Consider the following 16,740-nt stretch of genomic DNA (forward strand, 5'->3'; position numbering starts at 1 on the left):
GTGGGGAATGAGGTCACAGGTAGGAAAGTGCTTTGAGCAACTCAAAGGGGAGGCGTGTAACACAAGCCTTTATTACTTAAGAGAGTGAGGCCGGGTCAGAAGGTCGACAGGCTCACAATCATGGCCCTGCTTTGAACACGACGCGGACGGCAGAGCTTTCTTCTTCACCTTCCCCGCCCTCATGGGAAGCGTCTTTTGTCAAGGGTGCATCATTTATGAAGAGTGTAGTGTCGTGAGATGTGAAAATTGTCCCCGAGTGACAGTCGGACAGGGCTAAACTTTTACCTGCTGACTCAGCCACGCCAGCCAGTTACTGCTCTGAGAGCTGGTGTACGACAGGAGACCTAGCCACCAAACGAGAACACAGACTTCAGAATAAAATTCCATCCCTTGGCGCAGACTCCATGGGCTTTCTCTGCTCCTGCTTCCGCTGGTATCTGGCCTTCTGATAGAAGATGATGATGACCGTGGTGACCACGTTTAGGAGGATGACCAGAAGGGTGAGCCAGAACGAGTATCCGTAAGTGTGGGACGTCCCTTGCTGAGTGGTGGCTGGATAGAGTGGGTACAGCTTCTGGGCCAGCTCTTCCGAGAGATGATTGGACTGCGTGTTCCCCACAAAGAGCACCATGGTTATGAATGTGAAGGATGCTGAAGGGAAGAAAGAGTTTGTAAATAACATGGTGGTATATTTCAACGAATATTTTTATTTTTAAGATCTTTTTTTATTGGAGGTTAGTTGCTTTACAATGTTGCGTTAGTTTCGGCTGTACAATGACGTGAATTGGCCCCATGCATACATGTGTCCCCTCCCTCTTGGACCACCCGCCCCGCTACCCCAACTCCAGCCCTCTAGGTCACCACAGGCCTTGAGCCGACTCCCTGCGCTATAGAGCAGGTTCCCACCAAGCTATCTGTTTACACACGGTGGCGTGTGTATGTCCGTCCTAATTTCCCCATTCCTCCCACCCTCGCCTTCCCCTGTTGCCTATGTCTGCATCTCTATTTCTGCCTTGGAAATAGTTTCATCTGTACCATTTTCCTGGATTCCATATATACGCGTTAATGTACATTTTTAAGATCACTTTTTTCCCCTTTATCAAACATGTACTCTGTGGGCATTCACTGAACATCTACACTGGGGTTTACTCTCTTCTCCGCATTAGGGAGAAGGTGAAAGAAATGAAAAACTCACGCTAGACTCTAGACCCCCAAAGCTAACGATAACACAGGGCAGCTGCGGCCAGGAGCAAGCACTCAGCTCAGGCCCTTTCAGAATGAGTTGAACCCTGCCCTCTTCCCAGAGCGATGGACTGAGCCTGTGCACTGCGTGAGTGATGGGATCACAGGGGTCGACAGGACAACTGTCCAGAGAGGACCAGTGTGGTGGGGAGGCTGAGGCAGGACGAGGAAAAGAGCCAGCCTGAACATCTATCCATCGTGATGCATGGTGAGCTCAGAGCATCTGGGTCTGGGAGACACAAGTCCAGCTGATGGGGAGGGGTCTGGAGGGTCCTGAGCACCGGATACAGAGGCCGAGCCCACCTGGGCAGCTCTGAGCACCAGCCTGGCAACTGGGGTCTCATTCCACCCACAACAGGGGGCAGCGTTTAACCAGGAAAGCTCTCTTTAGTAAGTGAGTGAAAGTCACTCAGTCGTGCCTGACTCTTTGCAACCCCATGGACTATACAGTCCATGGAATTCTCCAGGCCAGAATCCTGGAGTGGGTAGCCTTTCCCTTCTCCAGGGTATCTTCCCAACCCAGGGATTGAACCCAAGTCTCCCACATTGCAGGTGGATTCTTTACCGGCCGGGCCATAGGGAAGTCGAAGAATACTGGAGTGGGTAGCCTATCCCTTCTCCAGCAGATCTTCCCAACCCAGGAATCGAACCAGGGTCTCCCGCATTGCAGGTGGAGTCTTTACCAACTGAGCTATGAGGGAAGCCCTCTTTAGTAAAGTCATCCTTTATTCTTCACAATGTCCTGCACTAGAGAACTTTCTCCAGTCTTGGCTTTGGAAAGCCCCCTTGGCTTCAACTGTGGTTCTGGAGTCAGAGAGAGCAAGGTCAAGGCCTCCAGCCACAGGTCTTGGGAGATGCACTCAGCTGCTCTGAACCTCGATCCTCATCTTCCAAAGGTGGGGAGCTACAAACCCCAGGGAGCTTCGAGGCTGCTTGGGTCTGTGGGGGGCGCTGGGGGAGGGGTTTCCTTTCGCGGTCAGGAGAATATCCTAAAATCAACCGTGGTGATGGTGGTGATGGTTGAACAGATCTGCGAATACACTAGAAATCACTGAATGGTGCCCTTAAATGGGTAGACTGTACAGTATGTGAATCATATCTCAATAGATTGTTCAAAAAGGCAGAGGAAGGAGGGTCAGACAGCAGCTGTGCTGGATTTGTGATGAGCCGTGCAGCGGAGTCGGGCTGACCATGCAAGGTGGCCATCCAGGAGTCCCCAGGACAGAGGTCCAGACCGACACACGCTCTCTGACTCTTCCTCTGCTGACATTTACCCAAAACTAGGAGGACATTTGGCACCCAGCCAAATGTCATAACCCAGACCCAGGGAGCAGCCCTCCAGAGGCCCTAATTAGAGGGTTTCTGGGTGAGGCGTTTTCATTCCCCGTGATGAGTCTTTCATCTTCAACCTAATGCTTTTATTTCTTAATAATAACAGGAGTGGGAGTGCACGAAGCCACTCCCCTCTGCGCTGTGTCTCACACCCCACAATTATCCCTCATTCTGCTCTTGGGAAGTTTCTTCTAAAAGCTTTAGTCAGAAAGGAGCAAATCCCAGAAATGGGCTACACGCTGTTCTCTGAAATGGATGCTCAAGACTTTCCGCGAGGGGCATCCGCCAATGGACACGGACACTGAGCTGAGTCCCCAGTGGAAGGGGGTGCCGCTCACTGCCTGCTTCTGTGGTTCCTGGGACAGAAGGTTTACGGGGCCTGGAGGGAGCCCTGTGGCAGACAGAGGGGCCCCCGAGGGCTCAGGGCGCTGGCCTTCCACCCTCCTGGCCTGTCCCCGTGGGCATGGGACCTGCCGATTACAGGTAATGATCCCTTATCAGGGCAGTCACCTTGAAAGTGAAAGTGAAGTCGCTCAGTCATGTCCGACTCTTTGCAACCCCAAGGACAGTAGCCTACCAGGCTCCTCTGTCCATGGAATTTTCCAGGCAAGAGTACTGGAGTGGGTTGCCAATTCCTTCTCCAGGGGATCTTCCCGACCCAGGGATCGAACACAGGTCTCCTGCACTGTAGGCAGATGCTTTACCATCTGAGCCACCAGGGAAGCCCTTAAAATTCCTGGCTCTGACACTGAAACATTAGGTGGTTTTCCAGTAGAATTCCTTATTTAAGTGAAATCATATTCCATGCCCATTGGCATTGAATTTCAACAGAGATATGCAATGGTTTGTTTTAAAGCTTGAACAGCTGAACAAGGACCTGAACGAAGTTTTACATAAAGTTCAACAGCACTGCTGTGAACTTCCTCCAGACCAAGGGCTCCAGCCTGCAGATCAGCCGACAGACATGAGACGGAGGTGTGAGGAAGAAGCACGGGAAATAGTTCGGCACGCAAATTCCTCCCTGCTCTCGTGTTCCCGGGCCGAGGACCAAGTGTGTTGGAGCAGACCATCTGCAGTGCTCTCCCTGGCTCCGCTGTCATCTCCAGCACCTCTCAGACTACAGTTCTGTCCCCTGTGGTCAGGGTCACCACTCCAGGCTGGGCTCAAACGGCACAGGGGCCCGGGAGGTGAGGCTGCGCTTCATGCTTTTGTCCTCAAAGCAGCATCGCCTCCTGTTGCTTCAGAGACAAGGCAGCAAACTGCTCCCCTTCTTCCTGTAGCCAAGGAGCCTATGTCCAAGCCCAGCCTGGAGAGGCGTGTGCGGCCCTTCCCTCGGCCTCCAGGGTACCTCAGGGCAGCCTGACCCTGCCCCCGGTGCCAGAGTGACCCAAGGCAGGACCCAGAGATGGCGTACTTGTGCACAAAGCCCGCTGCAGGCTGAGCCTCAGAGGGACACGAGTTTTCAGCAAGTTCTTCAACCAAATGGGGGCCCAAGTCTGCCCTTTGAGAGTTGGAGGCTGCTCACCTCCACCCTACACATCAAAGTCTCTGATTGTGCTTCTGCCCACCTCACAGCCGCTCTGTGTGTCAGAACTTGCCCCCAGCCTGGGGAGGAATGTGGCGGGAGTTTGCTGCCCATCAAACAATTCTTTGTTGTTAGAACCAGGTGTGGACTGGGGGTGGGGAGGCTGCTGGCCTTGCTTCCCATGTCTTCCTCCACAAACATGCATCAGGCCTCTGCCCTGGGCAAAGCCAGCTCATACTCAACAGTGAAGGAAGACACTGAAGCCAGGGGCTTCCTCCTGCAGAGATGAGGGGATGGGTTCTGGACCCTGCGGGTGTAGACAGAGCAACATGGGTGAATTTTGTCCTGCTGGCCCCACACCCAACCCATCCCTCTGGTCCTAGTGATTGACATTGCTCTCAGATCCTCCCCCTCAGCCCCAGCTCCAGGTGCTCAGTGTCCTCAGCCAAGGTGGGTCAGTCAGTGAATTCAACCCTGCCAGCTATAGAGACGGCTCCAGAAATGGAGGAGGCCAACTCCAGCAAGAGTCAGGTTTTGGGGGGGAAAAAGTGATCTTTTCTCCTGCAGTTGCTGCATCTGCGATGGGCCAGAAAGAACTGGCAGATGTCTTGCCTTTAGGAGGACCAGCCTAGCTACCTACTGATGGAGGGAACACTGGAGGAAGCAGAGGTCTGATGGCTCAGGCTGAGATCCTGGATCCAGCTGTACCTGAAGCTACAACTTCCCTTAGCTTCTTCATCACATGAGCAAGAATTAAAAGAATCCATTTTTTTTCACCCTGGCAATGAGTGCCAATGAGTCTTGCCTTTGGTTTGGTTGACAGACGTGAACTACAGTCATAGAAGCAGCTTGGGGCACAGAACCCTGGTGTCCTGATGAGGGTCTCTGAGTTTGGAACCAACCCCTCCAGGTCCACTGTGAGATGGGAAGCTCAAACGCTCATTCCTGGCCAGCAGCTGATGCCCTTTAAGTTTGGGCATCTGCTTGTTTTGATCACAAATGCACAGAAAGAAAGGAAAGGGCTGGTCATGTGTGGATGTGGCTACACCAGCCTGATCCCAGACTCTCAGAGCTGAGAGGTGGGTGTGCAGGCCTGCTCAAGGCAGCCCGGATTTCCACCTGTTATCCTGCATGATGTTTAGGAATCCCAGCTTGTTTGGTCAGAGTGTTGAGAGGCTCTCCCTTGTATCCATGCCAGAATGGATGCTGGCATGCTCATAAATATGAGCTTGAAAAAGGCCAGGGCTGTGCTCAGGGCTTCCCTCCCCGGAGAGCCAGGTGTTCATGGTCTCAGCACAGCACTCCTGGGATCCACAGCACAGCAGCGCCTCCAGCTACCTACACTGGCCAGTGTGACGATGGCCTCACAAAAGGACAGGAAGCTGCCCAGCCATCATCCGAGGCTTCTTGATACCTCAATATCCAGAGCACCTATCTTCTCCCTGAAAGGTCCTGGTCTGTGTTTAAATATACCACCTGCAACACACACATGACCACTGCCAGGGCCATCCCATTAGTTCAGTTTAGTTCAGTTCAGTCACTCAGTCGTGTCCAACTCTTTGTGACCCCATGGACTGGTGCATGCCAGGCCTCCCTGTCCATCACCAACTCCCAGAGCTTACTTAAACTCATGTCCATTGAGTTGGTGATGCCATCCAACTGTCTCATCCTCTGTCATCCTCTTCTCCTCCTGCCTTCAATCTTTCTGAGCATCAGGGGCTTTTCCAATGAGTCAGTTCTTCACATCAGGTGGCCAAAGTATTGGAGTTTCAGCTTCAGCATCAGTCCTTCCAATGAATATTCAGGACTGATTTCCTTTAGGATGTACTGGTTGGATCTCCTTGCAGTCCAAGGGACTCTCAAGAGTCTTCTCCAACACCACAGTTCAAAAGCATCAATTCTTCGGTGCTCAGCTTTCTTTATAGTCCAACTCTCACATCCATACATGACTACTGGAAAAACCATAGCTTTGACCAGACAGACCTTTGTTGGCAAAGTAATGTCTCTGCTTTTTAATATGCTGTCTAGGTGGGTCATAACTTTTCTTCCAAAGAACAAGCGTCTTTTAATTTCATGGCTGCAGTCACTATCTGCAGTGATTTTGGAGCCCCAAGAAAATAAAGTCTCACTATTTCCACTGTTTCCCCATCTATTTGTCATGAAGTGATGGGACCAGATGCCATGATCTTAGTTTTGTGAATGTTGAGTTTTAAGCCAGCTTTTTCACTCTCCTCTTTCACTTTCCTCAAGAGGCTCTTTAGTTCCTCTTTGCTTTCTGCCAGAAGGGTGGTGTCATCTGTATATCTGAGGTTATTGATATTTTCCTGGCAATCTTGATTCCAGCCTGTGGTTCATCCAGGCCAGCATCCCATTAGTAGGATGGGCCATTTTTGATCCACTCTCAAGATCAGGTTCTTGTGGTGGAGAGAGGGACAGAGCAGGAGAAGCCCCACTGTTGGGCAGGGGCAGCAAGGCTCCCACTGGACCAAGCCCCTGGGCAAACACAGTGGCCCCAGAACCCATGAGACCTCAGAGAGTTCAAAACACTGTGACCGCAACCGGACCCCACTTCCCACTCCCCACCCCAACACCTTTCCCCCCAAACAGACAACACAACCTCGCAGCACCACCCGGCTGACACCGGGATTCACAGGTCGCCCACAGCAAGGGCGTCGGCCCAGATGCTCCACAATGGCCTTCCCGGAGGCTCTGCACCACCATCATGTTCAGATGTTAGGCCAAGTCGACTGCTGTTCCATGGGCGCAAGCAGGGGGCTAAATAAATGTGCACGTGTGTGTGTGTGCACGTGTGTGCCTCTCCATATCACATGGAGCCTACTTTGCAGTCAAGCACTCAGCAGGAGCCCACTGAATGCTTTATTGACGTGCGTGTTTCTGTTTAACGCCTCACCCTAGATACTCTAAGGCAAACACTGGGTATATCATACATTTTTAACACCTACCACGCCCTCCTTACCCACAGTCCGCCCCTCCCCAGGGCACCCAAAACACATCTGAAGATGCTGAATAAATGCTGTAGGCTTGCGAAAATAAGCTTCAGCCCCCCACACTCGACTCAGCACACTCTTAACGCCCAGGGTCCGACTGTGAGTGTGTATGTCCTCGTGTGAGAGGGAACCAGGGGGACAGAGGCCGGGACTGGCCGGTACTGACCGCTGAGCCCACTCCAGGTGTACACACCCGTCGGCCCCAGGAACGTCTGGTAGGGGTTGCTGACGCTGTTGCAGAAAGTGAACCCAGCACTCAGCAGCGAACTGAACAAACCAAGGGCCAGGAACACGATGACCACCGAGTGCAGAGTCTTCGGGGAAGAATTGGTCAATGTCCCTAAAACTGAAACAAGGTCTGGTAAGTACGTGGTGCCCCCGATGCAAAGACCAGCTCTGGGCCCGAGGGCTGGTCCCCCCTCCCCAACCCGGGGCCCCTTCCCATTCCGCCTGCTTAGGCACTGGGGCTAGACACCCTCAGCCTTTTCATAACAGTTCCATATTTCTGGAGTGCAGGGGAGTGCCCAACATGGATCTGCACATGTGTGAAATGATACACGGATGCCCTGCATCCTCTGCCATCAGTTCCTGCTTTCGTCACCCTCCTCTCTCTGACCACCAGCCAGCCTCCCCCGGCGTCCATCTGCTTTCCCCGCTCCCTCCGCGTTTACAATACAAGATGGTCAGACACCAGAGGTGCAGTGGCCCCACTCTTACCTGGAAGCCCAGCCACGCGTTTATAGCACATCTCCAAGAGCTGTCTGTGCATTGAGCCCCCTAGGAGACTGCCGTTACATTCAGTAAAGTGTTTACCAGGACGTTCCGTGAAAGAAGGTAGAACCAAACTGGGAGTAAGACTTCGGAGCCTCAGTAATCCGCTAACAGCATCACCGGAAGGGCTAGGGTGGGAACCATGGTAGGCGAGATGAGAAAGCCTTCCTCAGCACTCAACCAGCCCCAAGAAAAAGAACTGGAAAAGGCAAAACATTTGTCTGAGGAGGCCTTACAAATAGCTGAGACAAGAAGAGAAGCAAAAGGCAAAGGAGAAAAGGAAAGATATATCCATCTGAATGCAGAGTTCACATGGAAAGCCTTCCTCAGAGATCAAAGCAAAGAAATAGAGGGAAACACTAGAATGGGAAAGACTAGAGATCTCTTCAAGAAAATTAGAGATACCAAGGGAACATTTCATGCAAAGATGGGCTCAATAAAGGACAGAAATGGTAGGGACCTAACAGAAGCAGAAGATATTAAGAAGAGATGGCAAGAATACACAGAAGAACTATCATCATCTCACATGCTAGCAAAGTAATGCTCAGAATCCTTCAGTAGTAAGTGAACTGAGAACTTCCAGATGTTCATTCTGGATTTAGAAAAGGCAGAGGAACTGGAAATCAATTGCCAACATCCGTTGGATCATCGAAAAAACAAGAGAGTTCCAGAAAAACATCTACTTATGCATCATTGACTATACTAAAGCCTTTGACTGTGTGGATCACAATAAACTGTGGAAAATTCTGAAAGAAAAGGGAATACCAGATCACCTTACCTGCCTCCTGAGAAATCTGAATGCAGGTAAGAAGCAACAGTTAGAACCAGACATGGAACAACAGACTGGTTCAAAATTGGGAAAGGAGTACATCAAGGCTGTATACTGTCACCCTGCTTATTTAATTTATATGCTGAGTATATCATGAGAAATATCAAGCAAGATGAAGCATAAGCTGGAGTCAAGATTGCCAGGAGAAGAATCAATAACCTCAGATATGCAGATGACACCACCCTTATGGCAGAAAGTGAAGAAGAACTAGAGTCTCTTGATGAAAGTAAAAGAGGAGAGTGAAAAAGCTGGCTTAAAACTCAACGTTCAAAAAACTAAGATCATGGCATCCAGTCCCATCACTTTATGACAAATAGATGGGGAAACGATGGAAACAGTGAGAGACTTTATTTTCTGGGGCTCCAAAATCACTGCAGATAGTGACTGCAGCCATGAAATTAAAAGACTCTTGTTCCTTGGAAGAAGAGCTATGACCAAACTAGACAGCATGTTAAAAAGCAGAGACAAAGGTCTGTCTAGTCAAAGCTACGGTTTTTCCAGTAGTCATGTATGGATGTGAGAGTTGGATTATAAAGAAAGCTGAGCACCAAAGAATTGATGCTTTTGAACTGTGGTGTTGGAGAAGACTCTTGAGAGTCCATTGGACTGCAAGGAGATCCAACCAGTCCATCATAAAGAAGATCAGTCCTGGGTGTTCATTGGAAAGACTGATGCTGAAGCTGAAACTCCAATACTTTGGCCACCTGATGTGAAGAACTGACTCATTGGAAAAGACCCTGATGCTGGGAAAGATTGAGGGTAGGAGGAGAAAGGGGTGACAGAGGATGAGATGGTTGGATGGCATCACCAACTCAATGGACATGAGTTTGAGCAAACTCTGGGAGTTGGTGATGGACAGGAAGGCCTGCAGCCCATGGGGTCCCAAAGAGTCAGACACAACTGAGTGACTGAACTGAACTGAGGAACCAGGGTGGGGGTGGGGGAGAGAAAGAGTCAGAACTTCCTTCTTTATATTCCTGTTTCTCAGGGCCCCGAGGAGACAGCCGGAGTTTCTCACACCTTCACCCAAAGCAGCTTAAAAGAACAGAAACCGAAACAGCCATGGAAGATTTCTTGTTCTGCTGTGGGTGGCAAGTTTTAAGGAACCAGGGCCCTGGAAGCCAGAGGGGACCCCGGATGCTGTGCAAGCAGGAGCTGCAGAGTGTCATGCCAGACCGTGTCCTGGGAACAAGGAGCCCTCCATCTGCAAGGCGGCCCTTTTCATCCCTGTGGTATTGTAGGCATTCAAAGGTTCTTCATCCTGCATTTCTATGATATTAACCCTGGGTCCTAATGCTCCTTTGGGACCAATGCAGAATCCACTCCATCCTCTCCTGCCTGGAGCTTTTCCCAATATTTGAAAAGAGGATGCAAACCCAGTGTGTTATTCATAAGATGTGATCCCACAGCTCCTGCCATCCTGGCCCTGACTCCACACACACTCTCGTCTGACCGTCCTTGCCATTCATGATGGCCAGATGGGCTCAGCACTCCTGTTAAGATGCGACAGTCCTTGTGCCATCCTCTGTCTATCTCTAACACCTACGTGTTAGTCGCTCAGACATTTTTTTTTAAACCAGCAGTATTCTGTGAAGGAGCTAAATTTGTCGTCAACGGACAGAGGGTAGATGTGAAAGAGATTTGAGCCAGCAAGTCTGCCTTCAGACATCCCGGCAGTGGGGATACGGTCGTAAAGACCCTTGTGCATGAGAGAGTTCATCCTGATGATCAGGTCACATGGCCCGGCCTGGGCTGGAAGCGTCCCCGGCTGGACGGCGCAGGGACGCAATGCCAGGTGTGCAGGGCTGAGCAGAAGGCAGGCGAGCGTGGCAGCTGAAGCCTGCACAAGAAGACAGAGCAGGAAAGGAAACGGCCAGGAGGGAGACATGGGTGTGGTCTCTGGTGAGCAGCCACAGCCCTGCCAATCCCACAGGAGACCAGGAAGGATGGGAGAGGGAAATACCAGCTCAGCAACACGCAGGCCATGAGCTCACTGCCCAGGGAGCCGGGCCCCGGGGCAGAGTCCAGCGCACACACCGCTGATCCGCTCCTCCCTGGTACTGTCTGGCCCTGTCACCATTTCTGTTAGTGATCCATGGGCGGGGATTTCTGCTAGTGACCCATGGGCGGGGCTCAGTGCTCCGCACAGCTCACTTGTTTACACACTCTGGATATGTCCTCTGGGTGATGCTCTCGGTAAGAACTCTGACAGGCTTTGGCTTAACTGAGGACATGGTCCTCTCTGTCACCCACTGATGCCCAGGTGAGGAGCCCTGCCCTCCCGGGAGGAGGGACCATCTGCACTGAGACTGTTCCAAGGTCCAGCCCTCAAGCCCGAGGCTCGGGCTTCTTGGTCTGTCTCACCCCGGAGACGAGTGAGGAGCTTTGCCAGGCTGTGAGGCAGCACACAACTATTTAACAACTTGTGGAAGATGACGCCAGAGTCAAAACAAGAAGCAGGACACGCCTGTTTCAAGGCACAAGGTCAAATGCTGTGGATCCTTCCAAACTTAGTCACCCCTGGGAAGAACTGCTTCTCCTGCATTCCACGACCCTCTGGCTCTGCCTCAGCATCAAGGAGGAAGCTCCAGCACCAGATCAGAAGTTTCCTGGGGATTAAGGGAACTCTGTCCTTAGCCAATAGGACATAATTTGGATACTTAACTAGAAATTAGGGCTTCCCAGAGGGCACTCGTGGTAAAGAACCCATCTGTCAATGCAGGAGACACAGAAGATGCAGATTCAATCCCTAGGTCCCCTGGAGGAGGAACTGGCAACCCACTCCAGTATTCTTGCCTGAAAAATTCCATGGACAGAGCCACCTGGCGGGCAACAGTTTACGGGGTTGCAATGAGTCGGATAAGACTGAGAAACCGGGCACAACTAGAAAATAAAAATTTCAGCATGGGAAAAATGTCACGTGTCCAAGTGCCTGAAGTCCCCTAGGGAAACTTTCTTACTAAATCTGTAAATGGAGGGTCATTTGCGAATGGTGAACATTTTAGAGTAAATTAGAAAGGAACAATCTGGTGAAGCTCAGTGGTAAAGAATCCACTTGCCGATGCAGGAGTCTTGGGTTCGATCCCTGGGTTGGGAAGATCCCCTGGAGTACGAATTCCACTCCACTATTCTTGCCTGGAGAATCCTACGGACAGGGAAGCCTGGTGGGCTACAGTCCATGGGGCCACAAAGAGTCAGACATGACCGAGCAACTGGGCACACACCCAGACATCAGTTCTCAAAGGGGAGTCAATTTGACTCATACTTTTCTATGAATTAATGTGACAATTTATGTTAAGTTTAACTGCCACATTTCAAAATTGTATTTCAGCCTCTGAGTCCCCTGCCCCACAGGTATGACAGCCGTATCTCCTGCACCTTCCAGCCACCCAACCTTCCCCCCAACCCCGCTTAGAACTCAGACAGTGAAAGCTAGAAATTCGGTGAAAGTTGAGCAAGAATGAAATCACAATCAACCTCCACAGCATCTGACAGCTGCTCTCTGCCTACAAAATTAGCAAATACATTCAGTTCTTTTTTTCTTGTTTTGAGGGGCCCGAGCGTCAGAATTGAGAAAGCCATCTCACAATTGGAACCAATTGTCCGGATTCTGGCAGCTCCCGCAAAGAGGCCAGAATGAGCTGGGAGGTGGGCAGTGCGGAAGTGAGGGGTCATCTGAATATCCGGGGCTCCTGGGCCTAAAGATTTATATTCAAGCCCCGCTGGCCACCTGGCCTTTCTAGTCTGCGAGAAACTGAGGCAGAGCCGCTGGCTTTTATTGGGGAGGAGCAGCCTCCATGCCCCACTCAAGCATCTGGACACCAGGGGGCCTGACCCAAGGGAACTCCTGAGTCTCTGGGCCCCAGTGTACCCCTGGAAGGGCTCATTGACTCCACAGACACCAGAGTGTGGCCTGGGAGCTCTCCCGGGACGTCCCAGCTGCTGGCCTGGGAAACTGACCAGGGTTATCTCAGTCGGGGAGAGGGGGCAGGTGGCTCGACGCAGTGGTTTAGAATCCCTGAGCTGGGAAGATCCCTTGGAGGAGCAAATGGCAACCCACTTCAGTGGGCTGAAGTGGAGAGCTCCAGTTACCTTGCCTGGGGAAGTCCATGGACAGAGGAGCCTGGTGGGCTACAGTCCATGGGGTCACAAAGAGTCACAAACACGCATACACACACATCTCTGTGAGAAGAGTAGGGAAAAGCCTTTTCTGCCCCTTTATGCTCCACCTCCCAGCGGGGCCACATCTCTAGTGGCAAATAAGAAGTCACTCCTACCCGAGGGAAAGTATGGGATGTATGTGGGGTAGGACTGGGCGGGTCGGAGTGTTAAGAAGAGACTTTTTGTACTTTCTGGAGAGATAAACCTCCTTTCTTTGTTCTTGCAGTTACTTGATTTTTCTGCGCCAGATTCACTTCCTTCATCATTTTAAATGTGAGCCAATAGTACAACTCTAAGTTCCCTGAGAACAGAAAGGGATGGGAAAGAGACTTGGAGGAGAAGAGGCACATTTGGGGTGAAACACCCCAGTGTTCTCATAGCGACCTGCACACACCTTTAACCTACAAGTAGGGCAGGCTCCTGGATTTAACCGATAAGGATGTCTTTCTCTAGAAAGACTGAGGGGTGAATCCACCCAGGCAGGGGCTCTGTGCAGTTCCACTCAGGATCCAAGCCCCTCACTTATGTAACAGCTGCCCAGGGAGGATTTTTTTAACTGAAATTAAATAACTAGAACTTTTGGCGTAGCCAGGCAACGTGCTCACTCATGGACACATGGTCCTTTTCATCTGGGTGTTGGGCACGCTGGGATCCTCAGGACGAGGCTGGTGGAGCTCCCGGTGAAGCTGAGCTGCCCAAACAGTCTAGTTATGCCATGGAGAGGTTCCTCCCCAGGTTGGACTGATTATTTTTCCCCGGGTGACACACCGTTGGCTGAATTATTTTTGCACGTTGAGCTCAGCCACTGTCGCTTCATGCTGCTCTTTCATTTCAGAAATTGACAGCCCCAGATTGGCACCATGTGATAAATCTTAGGCTGGAACAGAACAGGGTTTTAGCAATATTTATAACGCTATGGAGGTTTCAGTCAGAACTCTTCCTGGCTAAGAAACTGACCTGGTTAACTTCTTATTTGAAAAGGCAATCCATCACTGCAGGGCAGAAAAGTGGCATTCATATCAATGATTTTACTGTGCTGCCATTGGCTGGTTTCTGATTGGAAATGAGCCTGTGTGGTCCTGAGGAAACCATCTCATTGCAGGCTTGTAACTCTGCTCCCTGGGGACTGTGTCCACACACCTATACCAGCCAAGGCACCCTCTACCCTGTGGCTACGTGGCTTTTCCCCTCTCTGCAAGGACAGTTGGCAAGTGTTCCCACTTCAACGACTGCTAAAGCTGCCCGCACTGAAGGCCCCCTGGGTTCTGAGCGGTCCCAAGCAGATTGTTACCCCCTGAAATTGAGCAGCACCTCAGTGTCTGGGAGGTAGAGTGCCGTCTAAACACCTGTATGTCTGGAGGCAGGAACCTGAAGCTGGAATGTGGGTCTCTGGGGACCAAGAATAAAAAAGGAGAGCCAGGCAAGGCAAATGCAAATACTCTGCCTCCTTTGTGGGCACACACTGCCCTGCAGTACCCACCGGGCCCGCCGCCTTCAGAGTTATCATTGCCTGCAGCTGTCCCCACCCTCTGACAGTCACCGTGCTCACGTCATCCCCACAGGGCTCTAGAGACAGGCTGGCCCACCCAGATCTCCTCTGAGTGCCCCAGGGGACAGGGAGTCAGGGAGCCCACTGAATCCCTTTACCTCAAATGGGAACCAACTGGCTGTAAACAGACACTAAGAAAATTTAAAAATTCCCAGACTGTTAACTCGTACTTTAAAACTTGAACATGTATCTGGAAATTCAGGAGCTGGAGGGAGTTTTGGTTTCGCAAATTGTATTCACAGAACTGAAAGTGGGACTGAATCTCTGAAAGTCTTCGTCTCTTGTTGCCACGAAGTGAATTCTCCTTTTCCCGAAGAGCTGATGTCGGTACCAGAAGAGATGTGTAATGCTGCTAAAATACTGGCAGAGACTTTGCTTTTGCTAAGGTCTAAAAGGCAGATTCATAATTTTTAAATATAATTATGCTGCTCTGGAATTAAGGAAATCATTTCAATAATAAGGTCACAAATTAGAGCTAGAACTTGAAGTTACAGTCAAAGGCTCAAACTCCCAACATTATGCGTGGCATGAGGACTAAACACTCCATTTGTGTAAGATAGAAAATGATGCAAGTTTAGGGCTTCCCTGGTGGTCTAGCGGCTAAGACTCCAAGCTCCCAGTGCAGGGGGCCCAAGTTCGGTTCCTGGTCAGGAAACTGGATCCCACATGCAGCAACTAAAGAGCCACATGCTGTAAATAAAAGGTCCCACAACCAAGTGGGAGTCACACAACTTAGTCCCACGACTAAGATCTGGTGCTGAAAATAAATAAATGAATAAAAATAAACACTAAAAAAAAGGCAAGTCAGCACTTGAACAGAATTAGACTTCTGTAATATAGCTGAGATCTTTTGTGTCTTATAAACCTACCATCTTATGGCCTCAGGAAACACTAGTTTAAAAAAAAATGACATATGTTTACAAGGAAAGAGGTGATGATTGCCTAATACCTGATAAAGCCTGTATAGTAAGCTGCATTGAAACACCATTCAGAACAAAATCTATTTAAGGTGCTAAATAGTTTATAAATTATGTTTTTAAATTTAGAAAGCAATGGTATGTATTTAAACTTCAAATGCCAAGTAAGTAGATAAATTCTGCTTATTCTCAATGCATTTTTGTTGTCTACACATTGAGAGTAGAGCATTAGTGTGTACAAAATAAAAAAAAAATAGGAATTTCTGTAAAATATTCAATTAATATAAGTGATGGAAATTTAATATCAATTCCAACAGCAATGAGATTGTTTGGAAGTAAGAATGCAAATTCAAATCATTGAAAGGAATGAACCTGAGATACAGGGGTAAGAAATTGCCCATATTTTCTACTTCATTTTTTCTTGTCAATAAACTCTGGTGCTGTTTAAGCCTTCCCTAGTGGCTCAGATGGTAAAGAATCTGCCTGCAATGCAGGAGACTCAGGTTCAATCCCTGGGTTGGGAAGATTCTCCTGGAGAAGAGAACAGCAACCCACCCAAGTATTCTTGTCTGGGAAATCCCAAAGACAGAGGAGCCTGGTGGGCTAAGATCCATGGGGTCGCAAAGAGCCGGAGATGACTGAGCGACTAACACACACACACACACACACACACACACATACACACTGTTTAAACACAACTCTACTAGAAGGATTTAGACTGTTTTGCTAATAGAACCAACCAGACCGGAGGAAGCTGAAAAAATTTGGTGAATTTTCAAGATTAAAAATATGAGATCGTATCTACAGCCCAATTAAAATTTACCAGGAAATTATTTCTGAAGGGCTATTTGACCGGAATACAGGATGACATGAATCTTATGCAGTTATTTCAGCCCCACTGTGCGCATTCAAATGAGCTATAATTACCTTCAAAATTTTTGTCCGACTCTGCAAGTCCATGATTCAATTCTTGAATACTCTTCCCACGAAGGAGTCCATAGGTGATGATCACACTACCATTCGAAGAAGAGTCGCTGATGGCGATCGTACTGCGGATCCATTGTTGGGTCGCCAGAACAAAGCAAAGGACAATGAAAGCCCCCAGGCTGGTGACGAAGCTGAGTAAGAACGTCAGTGTTTTCTTTGCCGTTGGCATTTTCTCAGGACAATAAGGGTCCTCGGGTTTTAAGCAGAGATTTTTTTATACTATTTTTGGGCCTTCTCATTTGGAGTCCAGTGTTTAGAAATGGAGTCTCACACTTTCTTGTGAAATATAAAACCTCACTCTTCAGGAGGAAGGGTTACACGGATGAACATTGGACTGTGACTACGGTCATAAAGATTTACGGTAGCTGAACTTTGGTCTGGAGTGACAGGTTGCTATGGTTACAGCCAACCGGGAGGAA

At 49.7% G+C, this 16,740-nt stretch overlaps 1 protein-coding gene across 1 annotated transcript; it reads right to left on the reverse strand.

The window, feature by feature from the left end:
• Positions 1–250: 250 nt before the first annotated feature.
• On the reverse strand, positions 251–16,501 carry CLRN3 (clarin 3). Its single transcript, XM_055560555.1, has 3 exons — positions 16,262–16,501; positions 7,274–7,453; positions 251–651 (listed from the first exon to the last, which is right to left on the reverse strand). Exons 1-3 carry the CDS (start codon positions 16,488–16,490, stop codon positions 371–373), a joined length of 690 nt encoding a protein of 229 aa, XP_055416530.1. The 5' UTR covers positions 16,491–16,501; the 3' UTR covers positions 251–370.
• Positions 16,502–16,740: the final 239 nt, after the last annotated feature.

The sequence above is a fragment of the Bubalus kerabau genome, chromosome 22 (genome assembly GCF_029407905.1).
Source record: "Bubalus kerabau isolate K-KA32 ecotype Philippines breed swamp buffalo chromosome 22, PCC_UOA_SB_1v2, whole genome shotgun sequence".
Taxonomy (NCBI): Eukaryota; Metazoa; Chordata; class Mammalia; order Artiodactyla; family Bovidae; genus Bubalus; species Bubalus kerabau.